Below are 26,396 nucleotides of genomic sequence, written 5' to 3'. Positions count from 1 at the left end.
GGAAAAGAGGACTTTCCGTTTTTTTCCCCTTAAATATGAATCCGCGGCGGGAGCGCCTCCCGTCCAGGACAGCCCGCCTAGAAGCGGGCCGGGGGCCTCGCTGCGTCGGGAGGCGAGAGGGTGCCGCGCTGGCCGGTTGTGAGGCTGTTGCCGAGATGGGCCATTTCCTCCGCGGCTGCCGGAGCCCCGGCCCCGGCGGCTTTGATAGAGGTGCAAACATTTGGGAGTAGATTTACATAAAATAGCCGCGTTTAATCCCGCGGGCTACAATTAACATCACAGGCTCCCGCGGGCACCGTTCTGATATGGCCGCGGGCGGCCAATGGGCAGCGCCGCCCGCGCCGATGAAAGGCGCCGCCCGCCAATCAGCGGGGCCCCCCCGCCGGCGTGGTGATGTCACCGGAGAGGCGTTTATGGCGGGCTATAACAGCGGCCCGGCCGGTGAGGGCGCGGTGAGGTGGTTCAGGTCCGGCTCGGCTTTGGTGCGGCCGTGGGGCCGGGATGAGCTCCCCCGGCGCGGAGGGCTCGGGCAAGCCCCCGCAGTACCGCGTGGACCATCTGCTGAGCGCCGTGGAAAGCGAGCTGCAGGCGGGCAGCGAGAAAGGGGATCCCACGGAGAGGGAGCTGCGCGTCGCGCTGGAGGACAGCGACCTGTGGCTGCGCTTCAAGGAGCTCACCAACGAGATGATCGTCACCAAGAACGGCAGGTAGGGAGGGGCGCCGCCACCTCCGCTGCCTCCTAACCCTGGTTCCGCCCGCCCGCCCGCGGGGGGCGAGGGGGTCTCGGCGGCGGGTGCGGGCGCCCGCCCGGGGCGGGGATCGCGGCTGCCTGCTGCCTTGCCTCGCGCCTCCGTGTCGCCCCGCAGGAGGATGTTCCCGGTGCTGAAGGTGAGCGTGTCGGGGCTGGACCCCAACGCCATGTACTCCTTCCTGCTGGACTTCGTGGCGGCTGACGGGCACCGCTGGAAGTACGTAAACGGGGAGTGGGTGCCGGGCGGGAAGCCGGAGCCGCAGGCGCCCAGCTGCGTCTACATCCACCCCGACTCGCCCAACTTCGGCGCTCACTGGATGAAGGCGCCCGTCTCCTTCAACAAAGTCAAACTCACCAACAAGCTCAACGGCGGCGGGCAGGTAAACACCGGCACCGAGACCTGTCGGTCAGTGGGGTTGGACCGGACCGGCCCGGCGCTGCGAGCTCGCTCTTCCTTACTGCTCATTTTCATACTTTCATTACCAAACGTGCTGGGATGGGTCGCGCTTCTCCCTGCTTCATTCATTCAGGAGAGCTGTTCTCTCTACCGAGGATGGGTACCTTGATGTTTTATCACTTTTTCTTTTTTGGAAATCTCTTTCTGGTCTGAATATCTGCTAATGTCAGTGGTGGGATGAATCTTTCTAAGGCTGACTTACCATTGATGCATTTGTGACTCTGTGAATGCTTTATCAAATAACAGAGATGAGGATAACTGCGCAGAAGGTTGTGTCTGTCCTCAGTGTACCTTTCCTTCTCTCACAGCTTCAGTTTTAGGCTTTATTCGTACTTACTGCTTTTTCCACCTCTGATGGAAAGATGGATACTTTAAAACCTGAGTGCCCTTTGTGCTTGGCAGCATCTGCCACTACTCTGTCACTGCTGACCTGCTCTATTTGTTCACAGATCATGTTGAACTCCCTGCACAAGTATGAGCCACGGATTCACATAGTGCGAGTGGGTGGCCCACAGCGGATGATCACCAGCCATTCCTTCCCAGAAACCCAGTTTATAGCTGTCACAGCCTACCAGAACGAGGAGGTATGCACAGCGGGGAAGAGAGGATGCCACTACCGGGAGGATTCAAGTACCAAAGCACGCATGTTACAGAGCAAAATAATGGATCTCCTTTTCAGTTCTTCCTATGCTTTTTTTGAACCTAACTATAAAAGATTAAATTAATGTATGTAAAAGCCTTATGAATGAATTATAGAACAAAGTTCTGATCATTGTTTGTCTCAATACGTATTGCAGATTCATTATAGGGGAGTAATTTTTAAAAGAGTCTGTGGAGGCCAACAACTATGGTAAAAAATACAATTGTCATTTTGAGCTACTCAGTGAAATGACTGAAGGCACGTTTTTGGAGCAACCCTTTTTCTGTTACCCAAATGCAAATGTGTGTTGAATGAAGTTGTAATTATTGTGTTTTCTGAGATTTCTTTGATGTCCAATCTGCTCTGGCTTGAAATGTGAAGATTTTTATAGCTATTTAGTTTACTTCCTTTCTTAGGTGTTTCCTTAGATGATCAATGAACTCGGGCTATTCGGTGTTTCAAAATTTGGCAGAGAGACTAACTCCTAGTGCTTTGATAGTACTTCAGACCTTAAGGAGCTGTTTAATTAATTCCCATCAGTTGCTTTTATGGGCCTACTTTGATTTCTTCAACAATATGTGATTTTACCAACTTCAGTGGGTAGTCCTAGTTCAAATCCTGATATCGGTGTGATAATGAATGGTAATACATGTGAATAAAGATATTTGTTGTTGTTTTCAGATCACAGCTTTAAAAATTAAATACAATCCATTTGCAAAGGCATTTCTTGATGCAAAAGAAAGGTGAGAACTCTTAATTCTAAAATGTGGGTTTTTAAGGTAGATTTGTGAAGGCAAATTCTTGACTAATACAACATGGTTTCTTTTATAGGAGTGATCACAAAGACATGATGGAGGAAGTGGGGGACAACCAGCAGTCTGGGTATTCACAGTGTATGTTTCTTTTCATTGTGCATCATGAGCATGACTTTGATTTCTTTCATCTACTCTTTGTGAAGTTAAGCTAAACTTCAAAGCCAGTGGTTGATAGCTGGCTTGTTAGTTCACAGAGAGAGGAATGTTACCAGTCTGTGTGGTTGTGGTTCATGCATGTTGATCATTATATAAACACTATAATCTCTGTGTATGGTTAGGATTTATTGCACTCAAAACCATTTAATAGAATCCTGCAGAGTTGCCTTTATGTCCAAAAAGACATTTGCCTTTTTATACAAGGACAGCAATGTTCACATGGGCATGGAAACTAAAGTTGATTTAATAAAATTTATTGAGACGGTACTCATGTTTTATGTACTCTAAGAAAATTATGGGCATTTGCTTGAAGTTTTCAGATTATTGAAAAGCATTAATGTTTTAATGATTTCTGTTTTAACAGATGATTGCAACAAAATGCAGTCTAAAAAAGATGTGGCAGTTGATTTGCAGCAGGAATTATTTTATTTCAGGGAAAATACTTAATTTTTAAGAGGAGTTCTTAGCAGTCTGAGAAACTTCAGAGCTTAGCTATAGATCGAGACCCCCAAAGAGCAATTTAAAACTGAATACTGTGCTAACAATTACTGAGCACATGCTACCTACGCATGGGAGGGTTTAACAATTTCCATGTTTCTTTACTGTGGTTGTGGCTAAATGGTAATTTAAAAAACAAGTAAGCTTGACACAAGACTTTTTCTAAGCTGCTTTCTAATTTTCCTTCATAAGAGCATTTATCCAAGTTATAAAGATCCAGATTTTTCAGCTATGTTGAAACTCAGTTTCCTTTCCTGAGTGTGCATTTCCTCGCTGTTCAGTTGTCTCGTTACTGTGATTCTCTGCCTAGCTGCACTGAGCACTCCTCTTACGGACCTCTTGCTTCCCCATAGTAGGTAGCTGGCTTATTCCTGGGAGTGGGGCTCTGTGCCCCTCTGCCAATCCCCACGCACAGTTTGGAGCCTCACTGTCGCTGTCCCCTGCCCACAGCTGTGAGAGGTACTCATCGCTGAGGAGCCACCGGCCTGCACCCTATGCTAACCCCTACACGCACAGAAACAACTCGCCAAGTAAGTCCGAGGCTGCAGCTCTGAGAGAAGGGGGGCCCTGAGTCGAGTACGTGTTCCCAGTGTCTTTAGAATGGAGGGTCTGATTTTCTTAGCTTATCTTAACCGTGGCTGTAGTTAGTGTCCGTCTATAGACGTCCCACCACTGCATAGATAGAAACAATAAGGAGCCAAGTTAACTGCAGAGCTTTTAAAAAACGGTGTGCTCAGAAGTAGCTAAATATCTTAAGACTTAATATCTCAGGCACCAGGTACTTCAGGGTGAAAATGGCATTTTTAACAGTGGGGTTTGTTTCCTTAATTTTTTAAAAAATTTCTTCTGTTAAAGAAGAATGATTAACAATTTTAGCTTTCAGGCTGTGTAGATATTGAAGGCTCCCATTTAAAAAATATTTATTATTTTGAATTATGAAGTAATACATGGCTTTTTAGATGCAACCTAACCAATCTTGTATGTAGCTTTGTTGTTCATTTTGAAGTGGAAAACTAGCTCTGTGAACTTTTCTTGCATCTTGGAAGTTTTGTGGAAGACTTAAAAAAGGATAAAAGAATGAAACCTCTCTGGTGTTCTTCCTTCTTCCCTGGTCCTCAGCAAAAAACTTCTTCCCTTAGCTAGCTACCACAGCAGCTTCTTTCTCACCATGGTGGCTGTATGGGATTCCCTTTATAGCTTCCTAGTGCCCCTGCTGTGTGAGCCAGCCAGTTTGGGTCACAGGCCAAGTAGTCTAAGCCACAGTCCAGTCACTCCTGACGGTGCCTAAGGCAGATTTCAAGGTGGCATGCTCAGCTCAAAACTGGGATGCGTGATCCGGTGATAGGCTTGTTATCCAGCTTTGTCAGACTGTTACAGCCATTGTAGGTGATGGAGATGGAAGGTCTCTAGGTGACAGTGTAAATAAATCCCACTGACTGTGTAAAATGGCATGTGCTGATTTAGCAGCTGCTTGCAGACAGCCTTTTGACCATAGGCCCTTCACAGAAATAAGATTTTGCAGTTATGAGTGGAGCAAAACAGCATGTCAGGCAATGCCCATAAAGGTGTGAGCTTGACACAACTGGTTACTCTTTGGTTTTTTTCTGTGTGTGTAATTTTGTGTTTGTTTTTTTTTTTTTTTCCCCAAGGTAGTAGTGGGGAAGGGTGATTTAAAATTCTTCATTGCATTTAAATACAAGATTGGTATTTGGCCTGATTCTAGTGTTTGTAATTGATTGTGTTTTCTCAGCAGCCTATGCTGACAACTCCTCTGCCTGCCTATCCATGCTGCAGTCCCATGACAACTGGTCTTCTCTTGGAGTTACTACACACACAGCCATGCTGCCCATGGGTCACAGCACTGGCACAGCTACCACCTCCAGGTAGGAGTCCAGCCCTCAAACCCCTATGTTGGTACTTTCTAGAAAAAAAATAAAAGACTGAAAAAGGACGTAAGATCACCAGCATATTAGAAGACATTTTGGCTGTTGGTATGAACCATTAGCACTGTGGGGCGCTGTGAAGGACTGTCCACAAGGAAAACAGATTGAAGAAACAGATTTTTCTTTTTCCTTTGATTTTGTAAATGCAGATACTTGTGACAGCAATATTTGATAAATTAAGGGTTGCGAATTACTTAGACAAACATAGATTGAATTTGAGGATGCTTAAATTTCATCTTTATTATGCATAATGGTGTTAAAAAAAGTTTATTTTCTTTATGCCTTCCGTAAAGAAGGCTTTCCCAGCCATCTCCATAAACCATTATTCTGCTAGAAATGGTGGAGAAGTGAACTGTAGTTTGGAGAAGGAGCACACGGTTGGGGCAGTAATTCTTTATTTAAGCATTGCCACACTAACCAGCATAGCATGGGATTGTACATGTGGGGAAAGTCTTAGATATTTTGTGATCATAAAAAAGAATCTTTTCTCCTCTTCATACTTATTATCGTAATTAAAATTTGAATCCTTTAGCAAAAATTCAGCTTCCATTTAGTCCCTTAGAGCTAAACTTGAAAATTCAAAGAGCTGCAGAAAAGGTGGTAAAATATTTGTTATGAACTACAGAGGGACAAGATTTGGACATCTCTTTTAGCAATTCAGACCTACCATTCTGTTTGTGGAAAGCATTTTTGCATTTGAACCACGCATGTGGACTCTTAACTGTTAATCAGGCTATGTACTACTACCCAGTATGAGTTAATTGTATTGCTGAACTTATTTTTTAGTCCTGAACACAGATTGAGTAAAAAGGTCCTTCTAGCACTCCTTTCTGTCTGATCCCCAGGATGCATATTTAGGAAGTTGCAAAGTTCCTGGAGTTTCAATTTCTGCTCTGAGTTGTTCAGTAGGTAAAGTTGTACTGGAACTGTGAAACCTCAAGGAAGGCATTTCTGCCACCCCTTTTTTCTAAGCCCCTATCTGTTGGAAAATAGGGAAGTTCAGTTTATTTGTGGGGGTGCCATGAACACAAATTCTGCCTGGAGGTCCTTCCTGCCTCGCAGTGGCTGGGAACTGCCAAGAGAGTATCACTGTTTGCAGCAAAAGGACTTAGTCTGGGGGTTGTGTTGGGAACTGCCAACACATGCTGCCAGCATGCACTAGAGTCACTAGTAACTGGTTTTACCTATGACTTTACCTCTTCCAGTCAGTACCCGAACCTGTGGTCTGTGAGTAACAGCACCATCACGCCCGTGTCCCAGCCAAGTGGGATGTCCAACGGGCTGAGCTCCCAGTTCCTGCATGGCTCTGCAGGACACTACTCAGTTCTGCCCCACCCAGTGACAGCAGCCTCCTCTACCTCACCCCTGTACGACAGCGCGGCGCCCGCAGACCTGCCTGATGGCCAGTATGACACCTCTGTACATGCTAGGCTGGCATCCACATGGACACCTGTCACCTCCCCTTCCATGTAAACACAGACCTCTTCCTCTGAGACACTTTTAGCTACCGAATTACTTTAGATGCTTAATCCTCAAGGAGGAGAAAGAGGAGACGTGAAGGAAACTGCAACCAAAAAGCATCTGTACTGCTCTGCTGAGAGCATCCACATTATATACCTCTTATAGTGAACAGTGCATCACTGACTTAATGTAGAGTTTACAAACCTGGTGAGTGTGCAATTCTGAGAGCAGATTCACTGCTTTTAGTATTTTTTTCTTTTTAAAAGATTGATAGACCTCAGTTTTAAGATTTTTACTTGGATTCCAAATTTCTCAGTGTTCTGATATATTTGGACCTGAAATTTGGCATAATTCTTGAGTAAGTTACTCCTAACTGTTTTTCAGTTAGTTTTTTTAAATTGCAAACTTTACTATAGTCACAAGAAGATTTTTATTAACCAACTAGTTAGAAGCATTCTGAAATGTACACAAATATAGCTGCGGAGTGAAGTTTTTGGAAAATCATGTGCACTAACACGTATTTGCTTCATAAATAAGAACACGTGTTCTTAACTGTATGCTTATTTCATTGCTGCTGAATTCATGTTGAGACAATCTTTGAGAACTATGTTCTTCCCAATAAAAACAGTGTTGATGTTTGGTCTAAAAAGTTTTACCCGAAATACTTCTTTTAGAGGTAAGTTTGCTGTTTGATCATATAGGTTTAAAATATCCACCAGCTTAGCTAAACATCTCATTTTCAAACAGTGTCTAATTAGAAGCCCTATCCAAAACCTTTTGAACCGTTGAAAGTACATCGCTTCATGGGGTTTTTTTGCATCCTTGGCTCAGGCCTTAAGAGAAGGAATTCAACACCTTGGGGAATCCATCTAATTTATTTTTTTTCAGTCTTGTACTCTGATCTGTATTTATTATTTGGTAAGTTACAACTTTATCTTTTACATGTTTAGATATGTAAATAATGCCTCATCCTACAGTACTCTTTCAAGACAATCATTTGTGGGATATGTCACCCCATGGCACATGGAACAGTATGGATATAAGTTGTTAACTTACCAGAAGAGGGAGATCTGTAGTTGCCAAGGTTTTTGCACAAAAGTGCACATATACTAAAATGTAAAACACGCTGACTGCTTGACTTGCTGGAAGGCATAGGTCTTGATAAAATATTTGCTTTATCACTGATACGAAGTAATGTGATCCAAATTCATGGTGCAGGTAACCCAAAACATTGGCTGAAGGTGTTCCCTTAGATGTGTCTCTTTCTCCTACTGAATCTGGCAAATACATATCCTGAGGATAGTGAGTTCTTTTGCATAAGCCATAATAAATAACTTGTATAATAAAGTGCCTAATACAGCCAAGCAAAATTTTGTATCAGGTAATTCCTTAAATAACTCATTGATATGTGCTTATGTGCTGCAGTGGCAGCTTTAAGATGAAAAAGCAAGTATTTTCCACCATTTTGGTCTGTTTCGTACCCTTTGGGCAGGTTCCTGCACCTAAGAAAGTTTTGGCAGGGCTTATTCCCTGCAGAGGCAAGTCTCCCAGAGGTATTCCAGCAGGAGACAGCACCAAAAGTGGATGGCTGCACAGCCACATCCTCTGTCAATATGTAAATAGTGATCTAAGTGCTCCTATTTTATTGTTAAGGTAAATTGTGTAAATGATGTAAGTGCATTATTATTTAGGCTATTTTATAGAATTTAGCAGCATCTTTCATTGTGAGGTTTTATCCTTGTATTTCGGATGTATAATTTAAGTTAAGGAAAAAAAAAGTAAAGATTCTTAAGAAAAACTCCATGCTTGATTTTCAGTTTGTGGGGGTGGTGGGAAAGGTGAAACAAATGCACATCAGCCATATTGAACCTACAGTATGCTGGCCTTTCACTGAATGGTTTCAGAGATGATTTCTGCTGCACATCAGCTTCTGTCTGTGGGTAAAAGTTCAAACAGTCCTCATCCACTGCTTTCTCCACCCCCATGTGTTTCTCCCCTCTTTTGGTAAATCCTTGACTGATGGTATTCAGAGGTGGTTGCCACATTTGGTGCTGGGTCAAAGCTCTTTTCCCACAGTGACCAGTTTCTAGCTGGAGCTGGATGCAAGCCTGGCACCTGCTGTGTTAGACCCCGCTAACCAGATTTTCAAGTGTGTTTCTGAGTTCCTGCCCCCAGTAATAAATGCCAAGCTGCTGCCTGGTCCTTTCAGCTACTTCAGGAGTCTGTTACCAGCTGATCAGCACTTCCCTGTCTCTATGTGCAGCTAAGCATGCACATGCCACTTCTGAGAGCTGACTTTGGGAGGAGCCAGCTTTATCCTTGCCCCAGAGCCGTGCCCTCAAAGCAGGCAATTCAGGGGAGGAGGATGACCCATCTGCCGGACAACCATTTAGTTTGGAAATGACCTTTAAAATCACTGAGTCCAACCCTTAACCCAGCACAGCTAAGTCCACCACTCTACTACGTCTCTAAATATCACACGTCTTTTCAATACCTCCAGGGATGGAGACTCCACCATTTCCCTGGACAGCCTGTGCAGTGAAGGGGACCGGTAAGGCAGGAGAGAGGTGCTAGACCTAGAGCTGGAACCCGTCCCTGGGTATGGCCCTGGTCAGGCAGCCCACTGTGGATCTCTTTCCCACATCGAGGCTTGTGTGGAGGACAGCCCACAGCTGCTACCCAGCACAGGGCTCAGTGGTTTCTCGGGTTCTTGCAGACCTTGTTCTGCAGAAGTGATTCCATGTCCACGTGGGCAAAAATAGTTGAGGCTACTTATTATAGGAATGAGCTATGGCTCTCTGAACTAAGCGATCTGCAGCTAAAGCCTTTGGGCTGTGAAGTGGAAGAGCTCAGCCTTGCTTAATGCTAGTATCAGCTAGATCTTACCTAATTGGTTTTTTATGGTGTGGGATTTTTCTTTTCCCCTCCCATACTTTCAAATTAAAGGAACCAAAACCTTTCATTGAGTGCAATTTTTAAAGTCACTTCAAAGCAGGTGGAGCATTTCAATATCTATGTACTTGCACTTTGAAAATTAACTTTGTGTGACCCATCTGGAGAAATTTTTCTCACCTGTGGGCTCAGGGCCGCAGTGCTGTGCTTCTTTAGCTGCTAGCTGGTGCAGTCCTGAAGCTGCTAGTGGAGGCAAGGGGAAGGCACTGATGTAGGTGACATTTCCAAATCCTGAGGAAGGCTGGTGTGAGATGGCTTACTTCAAATAGCCCTCACCTGTGAATGTGGCTGTGCTGTTACCTTGTACCTCCTCACCACTCCTGACTGTGCTGCACACCAGACAAACACTGGGGCTACCGAATACTGTGAGGCTGAGAGATGTCCAAATGCCCAAGAACTAAGCTATCACCAAATGCTCAGAACTCTTAGGAAACTTATCCTGTTTGCCATCTCAGTGGGTTAATGCTTTTTATCTTAATTTTTTTCTGGGTAAACAAATAATTGCTGGCTGTAAAAAAAAAAATCTTTGTAAAACCCTCATCTCAGTTGTGCAGAAATGTCTTGCTATGCTTCCAAAAGTCATGTCAATAATGAATTCCAAGTAGGAGTAAAATGTGAGATTTGGTATTCCCTTGTCTCCAGTCTGACTCTTCCCCAGAGATATCAATTAGATTTATGAGTTAAGATAATACACATTAAGGCACTGCATCATTCATGCAAATATAAATAAAATAAAAAAGTAATAGAAATCAAAAGTAAAAAAAAATTAAACCCCCCGAAGACAGGTGTAAAGAAGATGGAAGGAGAAACATGCATTGTTTTTTTAAACCATGCAGAGACTCATTCCAGAGGTTTGTATCTGTGCAGAAAAGAATTTCTTCCGTAGAGGTTCTGGCTTTAGCTGCTCCTGGATGTCTGTGCCTTTGGCAACTGAGGTAAAGAAAATGAGGGAGCCAGTCTGAGTGGTGCGTGGTGCAGTTCCAGTATTTCTCATAATGTCTAACAGCACCTTACAGACACAGTTATGTTTGGCAAGGTCAAAAATCCTTTGAAAAGATAATCCAAACCCAGGTTCTCCCACTGTACACACCATGGTGGTGTCTAGGATCTGGAGGTATGCTGTGGGGTTTACAGCTGAAGATTGTATGGCTGGCTACAGCAATTGCTTTTGTAAACAGAGAAGGCACAGGGCTTCTCAGGAATCTCCTCCTGGAGTTACCAGTTCTCTGCTGTTCACAGAATTTGTCCTTCTGTCCTTTGAGTTCATCTGCACTCCCTACTCTCCTAAGTGGACACTGCTAGTGTTATTCCTGTCTTTGTTAGCTGAAGTGCTGGCTTGTGTTTATCATGTTTATAATTTCTCAAGACAATCCTCAGTGCCAACAGGTGCAGGGGAGGTGCTGAAGCCCATTCCCAGTGATAGCTTCCCAGAGGTGGATGTTGGCTGGTCAGTATGGAGCAAACAGCAGTGTAGGGCTGCCATATATTACATATCTCCTGTATGATCACACAGCTCACTGCAATTCAAATTTCAAGCCAATCAAGACTTTCCTCCTCCTCCACCCATTTTTTTTTTTTTTTTAAGGAATGGCACAGTTACCATAATATCCTTCTGGTGCTGCACTCCTGACATGTCTCTGAGCCTTGTCTCCTGAGATGGTGCCACAGGTATGCAACCATAGGACTCCTAGGGATGACAGTCTGTACCCTCTGGGCAAGCAGCTTGAAGCTTTTTCTTGCTTTTCCCTCCTCTCTCCCAGTCTTGCAGCAGTACAAAAGTAGATTACTGTTTCTCGATGCTAGTAAAATAATTAATTGCTTCAGTAACTCTGTCAATGCAAATAATTCCTATGTGATATGCAATTACTGGACTTGTACAACAGAGTTGGAAGGGGTTTCTTGAATCTAGTTCCTTAATTACAGGAAATCCCTTCACCAAGACCTTTTGGGGAAACACCGGGTTTTATCTTAAAAACAGTGGGTGAGATTCTGGGGAGGTTTTCTGTGTCTGCCTGGGTACCTGTGGCAAGTGGTGTTGCTTTGGCAGACTTTTGCAGCCCCCTTGCTTCTCATTGCTTAGGAGCTATCTTTTAATTACCAGCTGAAATTTATCTGTAATAGTCTTACGACAAGCTGATCTTGAGCCAAAACCTATTCCCAGCTTTAATGATTCTTCTCCCTTGGTAGTCTTTAAGCTGATATGCATTGTTACAAAGTAATTTCTCAGCCTCTCTTTTGGAAGGTTGTAAAAATTCTCTCCTCCTCTTGCAGCTTTCCCTTTCCTGCTGGCTCTCTGTCTGTGTCTGGCTCAGAGAAAGGGAGAGATGGGAATGTCTGTAGTGCAAAGCATGGGCTTGCAGAAGGGCCTGGGAAATTCCATACTGCTTCCCTATTTCCACTGTGTGGCATTCACATTCTCTGAAAAAATTCCTTCGCCCAGGGTTTTTCTCCTGGGAAGCTGAAAGGCAGCAAGAGAGGCCTCAGAGAACACAATTCTTATCTCATTTGCTTCTCCTGTGTTGTGCTCATGTGGAATGTGTTTGGAGATTGTTTACCCAAAGGTGATTGCCTTATTGGACTCCCGTGTGAGTTGTTTTGACTCATTGGCCAATTAGTGCCAAGCTGTGTCGGGACTCTGGAAAGAGTAATGAGTTTTATTATTATCTTTTTAGCATTGAGTAAGTATATTTTCTGTACTCTTTAATATAATATAGTATAATAAAGTAATAAATTAGCCTTCTGAGAACATGGAGTCAAGATGCATCACTTCTGCCTTCGTCGGGGCTCTTTGATTGCAATACCACTGGAATTAGCAATTTTGATAACTTTGAAAAACACATTTTCATTATCTAGAGTTACATCAGTGATTGACTGGTCACGATGATCCGCAACTTTCTTTAGCTATTTGTTGCTGATGATCTCCAATCTTCTGTCAGAAAGTATTATTAGTGTCTTGAGTGACTTTGCCCTTGTCCCAGTCAGTTTATACCACTTCCATTGCTCCCCAGTTTTCTGGTTTGTCCTGTGGAAGATCTCCCTTTTGCTCTGCATTAATGACATCTCTTAACCTCACACGTCCAGGAGATTTTGTCAATGTTCTCTTCATTTTTGGACTAAGACATTAATGAAACTGCTTCAGCTCCTACTAGTTTTTTTCTGCCTTTGCCTCCTCATTATATCCTGTCTTCCTCAGTGAGAACAGAAGTAGGATAATGAATGCTTGTGGAAAAACCCCTGTATTACCCTTAATTTCCATCATGATCAAATGTGATCTCACTCCTCTCTCTCCTCTCTTTGTGCATGTGGACTGCAGGCATTCTGGTCCTCACCCTTGACAGTGCCTGGGGTCTGGTTTGCAGCACTTGGGTTCTCAGTATTGTTCAGTGACATCTCCTTGCAGTGTCTTCCAAGGCCCAAATTATGTTGATGAGTGTAAGGAAAGCTACACAGGCGACCTGGAAAAAAACCCACTTGCTGAATGGGGAAAAACGCAGAGAATCCTGACAGGACACGTGGAAAGGAAATCAGAAAATTCAGCAGCACATGAACACTATTTGCCTGTTTGTTCACATTGGTGATCCCAGATCCAATACTAGTTAGCAGGGGCTGGTGCAGGCTGGAGAGCTTGTGGTGCATTACAAAAGGCCTTGTGGCCCTGCAGAAACTACCCTAGCCCATGGAGCTGGGATGTAGGTGGCACAGACCCAACTCACTGCTGGCTGGCTTCTGTGGGCTCTGAGGGGAAGCAGGCAGGTGATGCTAGTTTGGGTGGGCACAGGTGGGGATTTTGGAGGATGCAGACCCAGCTGACTGTGTGAGAGGTTGATCCACCAGTGGGTAAGAGAGGGAGCTGCAGGTATATTTGGGATGTGCAGGATAGTAGTGAACCTGTATTTTTTTCTTCACAAATGACTAGCCTGGATCTTGCAGGTAAGGTGTGGAATGTCATCTGGGCTGGGGTTATGCTGTAAACCTGATGGCACTGGAAGAAATGAGCTGCTGTGGATTGGTGAGATCTTCTTTAGTATGTCCTGCTGGGACACAGCAGCTGCTATGGTGGGATGGTCTAGAGAGATGGAAGCGTCCTGGGAGCTGTCCTGTGGTGCAGGGCAACAGCAGCTTTGCTGGTGTGGTCTTGGTGCTCACTAATGTACTTATCTGATGGTTGTGTCTGTCAAGAGGGCTGCCTTTAGCTGATGGCAAGGCCTCTCTTCCTTCTGTGGTGGAAAAATGCTTAATCTTCTGCCTTTTCTGGGGACTGGGAGGCAGTGATGATTCTGGCTGCTGCTTGACCTGCCAGTGCTCAGGGGGAAAGTGCATCCCCAATGAAGGGATGCTTCTGGCTGCTGGCTGGAACCTGGAGACTCTGCCAGCCTTCAACTTCAAAAATACCAACTTGTCTCAGCATCAGAGAACCCTGATGCCTCCTAGAGAAGGAGGTTCATTTAAGATAAACTGGAATTGACTGGTAACTGGTCTTGGTTTTATCTTGACTTCATTAATTTAATATTATTTTAAATTCAAGGTGGCTTCTGCTAGTTACCCTGCACAGTTATTGGCACTGTTTTTCAAAAGGTTTTGGTTTATTGAATTGGGTTCTGAGCACTGCACTTAATGTGTGAAACTTAATTCTTGATCTATCCTTTACCTTAACGCAACACTTATAGTGGTAATTGTGAAACTTCAATAATTCTGAGAACTTCCCACATGAAAGCTCTCATTTCAATGCATTAGAAGTGGTGTCCCATGCTGTGTCCTGTGCCTGAATTGCTGTCTAAAGGGATATGGTCTGTGTGAGAGGTATTTATAATATTTGTAATCCAGGATAGTTATGTGTTCAGGTTGTCCCATTTTTACTGGATGGCTCATGTAAGTTTCCATCATCTATTCTTTGCCCAGTTGTAGGTTGACTATGGTGGGCAGGAGGGGAAAGAGAAATTTCCACTCACCCCAGCAGCAGGTTTATGCAGTTCCCATAGTTAATTTATATATCTGCAGAATGAAATGGAGTCTTGCTATCGGTGCCAGGGGAAACTTCTGCCTTTTTCCTGTTCTTTTGGTTTGTATGACTGCAAACTCTCAAAAACACCCCAAAAATAGCCACAGGCTGGAGATAGGCTTTTCTTATGCCCTTGGCAGCCAGAGAATCTGTCCATTTTGGTGGTGCTTCAGCTGCTGTGCAGCTGCTGGCAGGATGCTTGCAGGGCAGGAGCTGGAGATCTGTGCAGGGAGAAGAGGGAAATCCAGGCTTAGGGTGAGACATGTAGGTGGAAGAGGAGCACTGAGTCAGGAAACTTGAAAAAATTACTACAGCCTTGCATTTATGAAAATTTCCTTATCTCTCTGACTGGATTATTTGTAGTGACTGTAGTGATCTCTTCTACAGAAAGATCATAGAGGATTGCCATGCTGTCACTAGGGTTTTCATGTAGATGGTAAAATGAAATTAATGAGAGTAAATGTGATTGCCCTAAGCTGGAGTTACTTCTTTAGTGCTCTGAAAATAACAAGCAACTGTATGCTAGCCTGAATATAAGGTTTGCGGTACCTTCCATTTCAGTTTCAATAAAAAGAGATGAACTTTGGCAACTGGACGTGAGCAGTTTCTCCTCTAGGTAGGTGGCTGTATGTTTTTGTGGGGTTTTTTTTGGGGGGGGGGGGGGGGGTTGGTGTTTTTTTGGGGTTTTTTTTGTTTTTTTTTTTTTTTTTTACTTACAAGCACATTTTTCTATGTAGGTGAGGAATGGTATTCATTTTGAAAGCACTTGCTTCTGCAAACCGCAGAGCTGTTGTTGGGGCATGCCAGGGAATTCTGCAAATAAGATGACTGCTGAAAAATGGTAGCAATTAAACAGCCCTTGAAAAATTGCCTGTCAGAAGGCTGAATTTGTGTTTTTATACTGACCAGTGAGAGCAAACAAAGCTAACTTTTAATTTTGACTTGCCTTGGTTACTGAATAAATGACAGCATTCCCTCAGCCTGCTTATTTGTCAGTTTAAGAAATGCATTTATTTGTTGAATTTTTGCTGTTAGGTAATTAAATAAGGCAAACTGCATCTGCAGAAGCTGGGTTTCAGCAGGTAGGTTCACCCCACCACTTGGTTTTCTCTATTACCTTGTATAAATTTGCAGTAGTGAAGCTTGGCTGATGATATGCACAGTCCATGTTCAGAAAGGCTGTCAGTATGGTCTGTTTTGCTTTGACAGACTTGGTATCAAACGGTTGTTACTTATCCTCAGTTTTATTCCACCTCTGTGTCATGTGATTGTGGTGGTCCCAATCCAGTTAAGGATTGAAATTTATCAGTGAACTATCCATTTTCATCCTGAAACTTGAATTTTTCACTTGTGTGCAGTGTTTTTTCCTGTACTATATTTTTTGTTTGTTTGTCTTTTAAGAAAAATTTAAAGGCTCTGACAAACACGTTTGTCTCTGCTTTAGCTTTTGTTGTCCCTCTGGAGTGGATTCTGGTGTACTGCTGCCTCTGAGATGGTCCCTGTGCTGCCAGGCTTACTCTGTTGGCTGTACTTTCAGCCTCATCCATGCTGCTTTCTAGCAGACTACTACAGGGAAGTGCTCTGGACAAAAATCAGGATCTGAAGAATGGACCTTGTGCAGAGACTTCCTTTCAAGATGGTCTAGCACCTTGAAATGTTTGGAAACAGTTTGCTTTCCCCCCTCTCAGGATGAACTTCTGTAGGGTTCAGGGTGCCACTGTTGGCACTCAGCAAGCATTTAGAAAAATTAAGACAGCTCTGTGCTTAGGTCTCAGAAAGGAGCACTGCAGGAAGCACATCCTTGTACTGCCACACCCAAGTGGGTTGTCAGGGTGCAGCCCCAGCACTGTCGCTGCTTGGCTCTGTGCTCTGGATGTGGCACATGTGCTCCCTGAGGCATGAGAGCCAGAGTTCTGCTGGCTGCCAGGGCATGCCAAGGTCTTGAAGTGACCACCAAAATGTCGTTGTTATTTCGAGAACAAGACAAAGCAGATCCTGCCTATGAAGAGCACGGTGTAGTAGTTTCTGTTCTCAGACCTTGGTTCCAGCACATCAGGGTTACTTCAATAAATTAAAAATAAAAAATAAATACTTTGTTTTATACTAGCCAAAATATACCACTCTTGACTGACAAATAACCTGCTGAAGAATCAGGCCTGCTCTTTGGGCTACTATGGGCTTGAACATCTCATTTTAGCCTGCCTAATCCAAATTGCTTTATCAGACTAAATACTAAAAGTAAGGAAAATAGGAATCCAACAAAGTTCCAATTGTTTTGAGCCGGTCTTTTATTTGCTTGTTCAGATCCTTTCAGAATTTGGAAGCAAGCAAGTACTTTATTACTCTCTAAAATGTTTCTTTCCCTCCTCCTTAGCCCCGTTCTTCTTTCCTCTATCCCGCAGGATGCTTTCTAGGCTCTCGGGGAGGGAGGAACACCTCTCCGAGATGTGTCAGCCTCTTAGCTGGACCTGTACGAGAGGAAAAGGCTTCACGGCTGGTCTGTTATCTCCCTCTTGTGGACAGACTTCTCTCTCCTTCCTACGAGCAGGTGAGATTGCAACAGGATGTGTGGTTTGGCACAGCTCACAACTGTAAATTAATTGCTTGGCAAGCATGTTATATACTAATTACTAAAGCACACTGGGTTTCCCGTCTCTGAGGGTGTAACTTTGTAGTGTGAACCAACCTCAAATCGGCCCTGTGAATAAATGCTACTGCAAAAGAAACCAACATTACATTTACATTTAACAAGCAGAACCAAAATTTCTAGAGCTGCCTTTCACATCTTGGCTGTCACTTGCTCCTTTTCTCTATTGCCAATAAATTGCATTTTAGCAACTGAAATACTACTGATTTGTAGACTGCTGTGTAAGTTTTGGGTAACTTAAGAGGAGAACAAAATTTAGTTTAAAGTGCATATTTCAAAGCTGCAATAACAGTAACTTCAGATTTTCTTGTGTTTCATTCACATTTTTTTGTGCTGTCTTACATATGATCAAATCCAATAAATCTATCCCTTACTTGTGCACCTGCTCTGCCTCTGAGGCAGCACTGCCAGGATCACTTTTGCTGAAAGTCGTATCCTGTCTACCTTTGCTTTAATGGCATCTATGGTTGATGATGTTCTTGACCATTTTAAAACTCCTTTATTTAAAAAACTCCTTTATTTAAAAACTCCTCTTTTGATTGGAGTTTTGAAGAGAAGCGCTGAGCCAAAGACAGATGATAGCATTTTGCTGACTACCCAGTATAGTTTCATAAATGCCACCAAGTATGGGAAACTCTTGCTCTGGTTAACTGTTGAGATTAGTTCTCAGATCTCTGAATAAGTCCTTTAATGAACACAAACTTTACCACTTTAGGTAATTTACTTCAAATCAAGTGCACTAAAAATGTGTGCTTTCTTTTTTGTATCTGTTGGCCTGCCTGGAATGCAAAAAGCCATGGGAGTGGACACTGTGAACCAGTCCTTTGGGCTGGGACTCTACTCTGGCATTGACCAGCCAGCAAGCGTTTTCCCTCTGAAGCACTTCATTGCTACCAAGAGGCTTTTCTAGTTTGGAAACAAGCATCCTAGAATTTTTATATAAGAAAATTATATAATATATATTTTTATGTAATTTTTATATAATTATATAAAAATATATAATTAAAAATAAAAAGAGTAAGCCTACAGGTATGGGGAGGGCAGTGTGAGATATGAGAAGAGAGCAGTCTTCAGTGAATCCAGGTCTTTGCACTGCTCTGGCTGGTTTTTTGGCTTAGAGCTAAGAATCTTTCTCTTGCAAACGGCAAATACACTCTCCTGGAGTAACATTACACTGAGACATGAAGCCAGGAGGCAAAGATGAATCATTGCAGTTACAATGTCCATGGTACATGGTCCAGTTTTCTGTCTTCTCTGTCTCTGAGAGTGTATGAGACTTCTTGCTGGCCCTGATAATGATGTTTGTGAGTGATACAGGAGTAAGGGGACTTATACGCTCGGCTGGTGCAGACTCCTCCCCAGCCCGGGGGAGTAGAGAGAAAACCTCGGACAGCATTTGACCCTTAAAGGCCCTTGAATGAATGTGTTCATTGTTCACTGCATATTTATGCATGTTTTACCTGTTTTGGTAGAGGGAAATACACCAGTTTACACTCAGTGCCAACACTGTATAAAGTATATTCTAAAGCTAAGCTTGCTGTTTTACAAAGTACAGACAGCTAACCAGCTAAGTAATATCAAACACACTCATTAAAATACGTTTCTAATAACTTAGAGCTTTGTGTTGGATCAGTACATGGTTAGTTTAAAAGCTGCTTCACTTGGAAGTTTTCCAAAGGAGCAGCTTGACAGAGGAGTAAACCTTTTGGGGTGTCTGGAATCTGGTTATCTAATGTAATCTAATATTTTCTTTGTTGTTGCTTTTATTTACTATTTGGAGAAGGGATAGATGCTTTACTGAAAAAACCTGCCATAGGTAGAAATTTGTGACCTAGGATAAATGAGGGATTATTTGAGTTAAAGGGTACTAGCAGCATTTGGTGGTTGGGCAATGAATGCACGTGCAAAACCGGTATGAATATTGTTCCTTCCTTTTGTGATGCTTCCTCTGAAGCCAAAGCAGGTACTGTCATAGCCAGCAGTGCTTTCTGATTCATGCTTTCACTGCAGTGGGATCTGCTGTTATTCCCAGGGTGTTTCTCCAGCTTTGTTGCCAGCTCTCAAAGCTTCTTTGGAACAAACCCTCAACCCTTAGCACTGGTTTTTGGGTAGGAAGAGGTAAGAACATGGATCGGTGCTGTGTAAGACCCACAATGAGACCTTGACAGCACACTGTCATATTGACCTCCTGGTAGGAGAAAAGCACATTGGGGAAAACTCCTGACGCCTGTCTAGAGAGTCAGGTTGCCTAGATACACTGACATCTGCCTGCTAAGGGGTATTCAGTGCTCCCGTGGACTTGGTGGATGGTCTGTAGTGCTGAGCCACTGGATCAGCCTCACACGCTTACCCCGCAAGTGCCCCTGGGCTGTGTGATCTAAGGTAGAGCAGCCTGAAGTTCAGAACAACCACCTTGCCAAAGCAAATACACAATGATACTTCATGGGGTGGGATATGCTCCATGCTGATGTAGCCTGGTCAGGCCGGCTGATCTTGCTCTGGGGGAGTGTGTGAGTGGCAGCCTGCCTGAGGAACTGATGTTTCCAGCCTCTGCAGGCAGCCAGGCAAAATCAAGTCTGTCGCAGACAATTTTGTGTGTTGTTCTCACTCCACTGCATAAGCTATTAAAGATATGTGGTTTTTTAATCAACAAAGAAACTTCCTCTTCTCCATGTAATGGTTATGGTAGCTTTTTCTTTTTTCTGCTTTATCCCCCATGTCCTTCTAATGTTCCCTTTCAGTACAGGTTCCCTGTACTGCTGAGGAGGAACTCTTAAATTCTGTTCCAGGGAGGAGAGTTGCTTACGGAAATAAACAACTAAACACTTTTTCCTGGAAAAAGGCTGGGCTTTTGAAACAAAACCAATTTATTCAGCAATCCTTTTGTCATAATTCCTGGGCCAGGCTCTGCCTTCAGAGCTGAGGAAAGAGTGGCACATGCCAGAGCAAGGCACATCAAGGTAAACTGCTTCTGAAGCAAGACTTGTTTGTGTTCACAGTGAGTATGTATTGTTCTTGTCCTGCATGTTTTCTTCAAGGGACAGGAATATATTTTTGTGACTAACAGCCTCTTCTTCTGCAGCTTTGACTCATAATGTTTGAGTTTCCTCCCCTGAATTTCCTCAAGGAGCTGTTTCAACCACAGATGCTTTGCATATGTGGGAAAAGTATGCGTTAGGAATGGAGCACCTTAGCTTTTAAAAACTTTATTGGCTTTCTGTTGTCAGTGCAGCTTATGAATTTATTGCTTCTCATATGACAGAGAGGGTATAAAAGTTGGAAAAAGATGAGTTTTCAAAGTCAGTTAATCAGTTACGATAAGAAACATATATATTTTTAGCAGCAAGATCAAAGAACAAAAAACATCCCTCAAACACACTGCTCTCTTCTCCATCAAGCCCTGAGGTTCTGGCCATCCAGCCCAACTTTTCCCAAATGTTCACTCTTGCTTGCTAAGGAAACGAATCTCTTCAGTTTAAGTACTCATGAAATATTCCCAAGCATCCCTTTGCCTTGCTTCCTGCATCACTCTGAAGGTTCTGCTTGTGACCTTCCCTAGGCCCTTCAGTGTCTTGCTAAGGGAATAGGGATGGATATATAATACTTTTTCATTGTTTATGACCACTTTCCTCTTTATGAGACTGAGAGGATGGAAGCTGGAGTCAATAAAGGGATGGGACAGGAATTAACTGATGAATTAACTTTTGTTTGCTTGTGTGGGGAATGATGTTTTGTCAGAATGGATGTGTGGCTGAATGGCAGGTAATGCCCTGGGCGTGGGGTGCAGCTAGTACAATAGCCTGCATAATTCAGACTGCTCTGTAACTGATTCTTCTGGATTTGGTAAGAAGTCACAAAGTAACTAAACAACACCCAGCTACAGTGAGAGGTTCAGCATACAATTCAAAGTGTTCAGTATGCCACAAGGTACTACTGTCTTCTGTATGAGATTATGTCTGTGCTTTTGCATAAGCACTGATTTTACTGTAAGTGAACCTGGGATGCTGCAGAGGCTGCAGTAGAATAATTGGAAATGAGACTGTATGGAATAGCAACTCCAGTTTAACTGCTTTTGATGGAACCAGGCTCAAAGGACCTACATATGGTAATGGATCCCAAGATGTGCAAGTGTCATGCTCTGAGAGCAAGAATGTGGAAAATAAAAGCTGATTTCTTGCTGTCCATCTGGTCAGATGTGAGTTTGTACTTGTTTAAGCAGTTCCTCCAGGAAGTTCAAAGCTGGAGCTCACCTAGCCTGTGCTTCCAAGGAAGATAAGTTCATGAGACTATTGAGAGAAAGGAAATGGGGATTTGGGTATAGCAATAAAGTTGCTAGGTAGATTTTTTTAAAGGAAATGTTATTTAACACCCACTATTCCATGTTGAAACAGAACTTTTTGCAAGGCTATTGAGAGTTTTAAAAAAAACCTGAGAATAAATTCACATGCAGCTTGCATTTCTGCTGTGAAACATGGCTGTGACTTCAGCTATGATCATATGAGTATTCAGCTTCACTTATTGCAAGCTATTTGTCAGCCAACCAAATGCTGTGACAGTATCTTCAGAAATACTTTGGACTATTCACCTGAACAAAATATCTTTTTCTGTTTTGTTGTTTTTTCCCCTTAGGGATGAAGAAAAAGCTAATATTTTGGTAGTAATAGCAAAAAACCTGCAAGCAAGTGTTGTTTTAATCCACAGTGAGGCAGTCATGGTTTACCAAGTGTGTCTTGTTTTAATCCGTTTAACATGTATACAGGGACAAAATGGAAATTTTGTGACTATTCCAGGGATAATTGTTTTGAAACTTTTTCACAAGTGTAAGTTACATCTGTTTAGTAGTATTGAGTGTAGGTTTCTGTCCATTTTATTAGGGAAGTCTGTTGACCACATGTTTTTCCTCTATTAATTGTGGGGAAGTATTGATTGTGTACCTTGTTAGTGAATTACTACCTACAGTAGATTTTCATTTGAAAAAATGGCTAAGTGGGACATAAAGAAATGTTTCACTGAGGTGCTGGGCTCTGCAGAGTTCTGCTTGCTTGGGGTGTATGGCTACAGAATGTGTGGCTTCAAAGTAGGTATTTGAAGATATGTAAGGGAGAAAGCTCTTGGCATAATTGCTGAAGAACAGCACAGGACAAATTCTTAGGAAAAAGATGTAAGGATCTTTAATGGACTTAGACATCCTTAGATGTAAGGACCTTTAAAGCACTTAGAGAGGACAGGCACCATGTTTCTGCATGTCAACTTTGGTCTTTTAGTAGTGAGTCAATATTGGCATCCTACTTGAATGGAAATATTAATGGGAGAAGCTGCATGTGCCTCTCAGAAGAATTGGGAGAGAAGGAAATTTTTTTGCATCTAAAATCTCTGGCTAAGTAATACCAAGGCATCCTGACTTAGCTACTTGCAGCTTAATTTTGTCAGAAAACAGTCACTTGCTGAAAACTGACAAAGCATCCTTTAGCACTACGCCCTGTTCACATTAGGCTTTGTCTTTATTTTTTCATGCCAGCACATTTTAAAACTTGCCAGGGTTTACTGCTGCAAAGAAACCCTTCTGTTATACAGCTCTGGCTCAAATGTGTTAGGGCTGTAGATATCTCTCTTGCTTCACTCTCAGTTGCACTTTAGAGCTGTGGTTGGCCTTTCTCCAGTAATTCAGCTTATTATATTTTAAGAGTGGACATTCATATATGTGCAAGCTGGAAATAATTGTTGAAATGTTTTTTTACTGAAAAAGAAATGGATGCAGCATAAGGTCATTTCCTTGCAGAAGAATTGAAGTGTTCAAGTGGACAGTTTCAAAACTACCGACCTGTACATATTAATATGGATAGTTTTAAGTTGGTTGAGTCCGAACAACGTCAGATTGTTTCCTTGTATTAAAAATATACATGGCATGAGATAGATGTATTTTCATGAGACCATATGTCTGATTGCTTGCTGCTTCCATGTTGTAGTCTGTTTATGTTCCAGCACCTTACTGAGAAGTGTGCAGTTGCCCTCTGTGCCCATGTTGTGTTGCTTTCAAATAGCTCTGTTTCTGGGCAAGAAAAATTTTCCTGGCACCATGCACAATATGGAGCTGAGGTCTTCTATTGCTAGCTTTTTGGAAGAGAGACCTGTTTCTTCTATTTATATCCAAGGCATCTGTTAACATAAAGCGTCTGCTAAAATACTGTGTTTTACAGGAGGACCTGGTTATTCTGATCTAGACCTGGGACCTTGGGATGTTGTGCAAACAACATGAGTTCATCTCTGTATCAAGTGTTTGTAATCAAATATTAGAATGATAGTGCAAGTTAGGAGGAGATCCACTTACCAGTGTGATTATTTTGTTGCTGGAATACAAGAAAAAAAGTCCTCAAAACAATGTGATTTAACAGTGTTTGGCATAAAGAACCATGCCAAAGAATCTGCATTTCTGGCTGGAAAATTAGTTCTGTGATTCAAAGTACTACATGGCTGTGTCTTGTGAAACATATCTGTTCTATTAATACCTCATTCTAATAAAGTAGAAAGCACTGAAAACTATCAGAGGGTCAGATGGGCTGGATAGTTGTCATATGGTTTATTGGTATTTACTCACTTGCCTCTGATATAGTATTCTGCTAACTAGCAGACAGGCAAATGGTTTGGCAATAACTCTTTCTGCAATGCTCTTGACAGCATGCAAGTGGATAGGAGAAGGAAGGAGAAGCTGTAATACTGTCTTGCCTAGGATGAAAATAAGTGGACAGAAATCCCAGAAATCACAGCTGAAAGAATAAAGGAAACTTCAGAAGAGGAAAAGCTATGTGTGCAGAAAGTTCCATTGCACTGGGAGCAGCTTGAGAGAAGGAATTGGAAACAACCTTCCCCAATCTCCAACACACAGAGTTTTATAATATCTTGTCTGGGGATGTCTCATGGAAAGCAGTGAGGAGTCCTCTGCATTAAAAAAATGGCTCTAAGCCTGGAGCTATGACTAGTCCAGGTTAAAAACAATAAGGGTTTTTTAAATTTTTTGAGTTTTATGTTGTCTTCAGGGTTATCACAGACCCATACCTGCTTTGTCTTTTTCTTACACTTGGATTTAATGTGCAACATGAAGAGTCCTCTAAGCTAACATGGTAGAAGCCAGTCAGGTTCTCTTTCATGCCTCTTAATTGTGCTGCTTTTGGATTTTGAGGGGCATCCTTCAAAAATCACAAAAATCAAAGGTGAAATTTGATATACTGTGGGAATGAAGCCTTAGACCCAGGATAGAAATTACTACTTAAATTTGAAAACGAGAAACAACTGCATTTGTCTCAATGTACGTTTCTTAATATTTTATTGAGATTTGGAATATGGAGAGGCTTAATATGAATGCCGTTGGTGCCCAGTGGGACACTCACTCACTTCATTGCTGAAGAGTTTTAATGGAACCCAGCCTTCTATCCTGGAAAGAAAAGCAAAGAAAAATAAGTTTCTGCTGGTGATAGTGGCTACTTTAAGACAGAAAAGAGCATAAAGAAAGGCACTGGATATTTCACTGTGGGTAAAGATATTAAAAGACCCCCAAACAAATCAAACCAAACAACAACAACAACAAAACAACAACAACAACAAAAAACCAAAACAACAACAACCAAAAAAAAAAACCCAAAAAAAAAAAAAAAAAAACCCCAAAAAAAACCCACAACGCCCCCAAAAAAAAAAAACCCAAAAAAACCAAAAAAAAACCAGGCAGAGAAACACAAGTTTTCAGGGGCTTTCCAGAAATTTCAGTCAACAACCAGAAATTCAGATGTATAACAGCACTGGATTCATGTGCTAAAGAAAATATGTTTAAAGAACAAGAGGGAAAATGGTGGTTCAAATTGGTCTCCTCAAATTATATTAAATACTTAACTTCTCATTCCAGCATTTGACTGTGACTGCCAAAGCCTTGTAATACCTGTTCATTAGGATGGTTGCCACTGCTCTTGTTCATTCCCCATTATCTGAGAGGAAAAAAAAAAAATGTTTCATTAGTGAAATCTGATGTAGTGTTTTGGGAAGCAGTACAGAAAGATTGAATGGGGGGGGTGGCCATTGCTGCATTTACTGCCTCAGACACTGCTGCTTGCTTATTTCGTGACTAACAGACTCACAGAAGGGAAGCATGGCTTAAGGAAAGAAATAAGTTTTCATAGACATAACAGGCCCAGAAGATTACCGTGAGTTACTTTAAATTTGAATAAACTCATGCCAGGATATTGCTTTCAGATACTCTGTTCAAGAGGAAAGAGATTTAAAAAGTGTAAGGAATTTGGGTCACAAATTAACTTTTTTTTCCCCCCTCACTGTTCTCCTTCCTCTCTGGTTAATAAACTGCAGCATGATTTGGAGAAGTCATCATGTAGAAGAACTGCAGAAATAGCCCACATTACAATCTGGTGACTCTTTCATGCAAAATATACTGTTTGCTATAGTCTTTCTTCTTTATCTCAGTCACCAGCTGTGTAACCTCAATGAGAGAGACTCTTACTGAACATAACTCTACAGGTGATGTACTAATTTCCACTGCTGTTATTCTCTGATTTTTCCCCCTATGAGCATGTATTAGACAGAGCAAACTGTTCTCAGCCTTCTGATTGAAAGTCCCCTAGCTGATGGGTGCCTGATCCAGAAGTGAGGTTTCCAGGCAGGGTTGCAATTGGGTCAGCAGTTCTGTTTTCAAGCAGAATACTGGGTGAGGATGCAGAAGGGGGTTTTCCTTCACTGCTTTCCCACATGGCAATGATTAATGATAACTCAGTTAATAACAGTATAATGATAATCTCTTCAGTGGGTATGTAGATTGTGTTCAGTATTTCTCTACCTCTAATGTCTCTTATTAATTGGAAAAAAGCAACCCAACAAACAACACCCTAACCAACAGGCAAACACCTAAGAAATATTCTTATATTCTTTTCTAATTTCTGACATACTTGAAGGAAGATTGATGATGTTCTGTCTATGCATAGTTTCAGGCTTCTCCATTTACATCTGCAAAAACTGCCTAATTCAAGGTGGTCAGTACTATCCCCCCTTGCTACTTTTCAGGGCTGACTTGTAAGAACAGT

At 42.5% G+C, this 26,396-nt stretch overlaps 1 protein-coding gene and 1 long non-coding RNA gene across 4 annotated transcripts in view; one reads left to right on the top strand and one right to left on the bottom strand.

The window, feature by feature from the left end:
* The first annotated feature begins 406 nt into the window (after positions 1–406).
* On the top strand, positions 407–17,348 carry TBXT (T-box transcription factor T). Of its 3 annotated transcripts, XM_039707215.1 has the most exons (9): positions 407–707; positions 867–1,131; positions 1,658–1,792; positions 2,530–2,591; positions 2,680–2,741; positions 3,671–3,847; positions 5,068–5,200; positions 15,234–15,288; positions 17,075–17,348. In XM_039707215.1, the coding sequence occupies exons 1-8, from the start codon at positions 502–504 to the stop codon at positions 15,250–15,252; spliced, it is 1,059 nt and encodes a 352-aa protein (XP_039563149.1). In that variant the 5' UTR covers positions 407–501; the 3' UTR covers positions 15,253–15,288; positions 17,075–17,348. The 3 variants fall into 3 exon arrangements, with proteins under 3 accessions (XP_039563149.1, XP_039563148.1, XP_039563147.1); XM_039707214.1 differs by lacking the exons at positions 15,234–15,288; positions 17,075–17,348 and adding an exon at positions 6,466–8,505 and having other exon boundaries at positions 5,071–5,200; XM_039707213.1 differs by lacking the exons at positions 15,234–15,288; positions 17,075–17,348 and adding an exon at positions 6,466–8,505.
* Positions 17,349–24,351: 7,003 nt separating this feature from the next.
* Positions 24,352–26,396, bottom strand: part of LOC120501276 — a 28,996-nt gene continuing 26,951 nt past the window's right edge. Inside the window, exons 2-3 of the long non-coding RNA XR_005627252.1 lie at positions 25,247–25,292; positions 24,352–24,748 (exon numbers count right to left, since the gene is read on the bottom strand). This is a non-coding gene — a long non-coding RNA (uncharacterized LOC120501276). The remainder of the gene's footprint in view (positions 24,749–25,246; positions 25,293–26,396) is intronic.

The sequence above is a fragment of the Passer montanus genome, unplaced genomic scaffold (genome assembly GCF_014805655.1).
Source record: "Passer montanus isolate IOZ18808 unplaced genomic scaffold, ASM1480565v1 scaffold2, whole genome shotgun sequence".
Classification (NCBI taxonomy): domain Eukaryota; kingdom Metazoa; phylum Chordata; class Aves; order Passeriformes; family Passeridae; genus Passer; species Passer montanus.
Note: the sequence above shows the minus strand (reverse complement) of the source record. Positions and strands in the feature narration are given on the sequence as shown.

Excerpts from the sequence above, each read along its gene's own strand:
- TBXT (XM_039707213.1), top strand. The coding sequence starts at position 502 with ATGAGCTCCCCCGGCGCGGAGGGCTCGGGCAAGCCCCCGCAGTACCGC. Across the intron at positions 1,793-2,529 it reads CAGCCTACCAGAACGAGGAG|ATCACAGCTTTAAAAATTAA; the intron begins GTATGCACAGCG and ends TGTTGTTTTCAG. Across the intron at positions 5,201-6,465 it reads GGCACAGCTACCACCTCCAG|TCAGTACCCGAACCTGTGGT; the intron begins GTAGGAGTCCAG and ends TACCTCTTCCAG.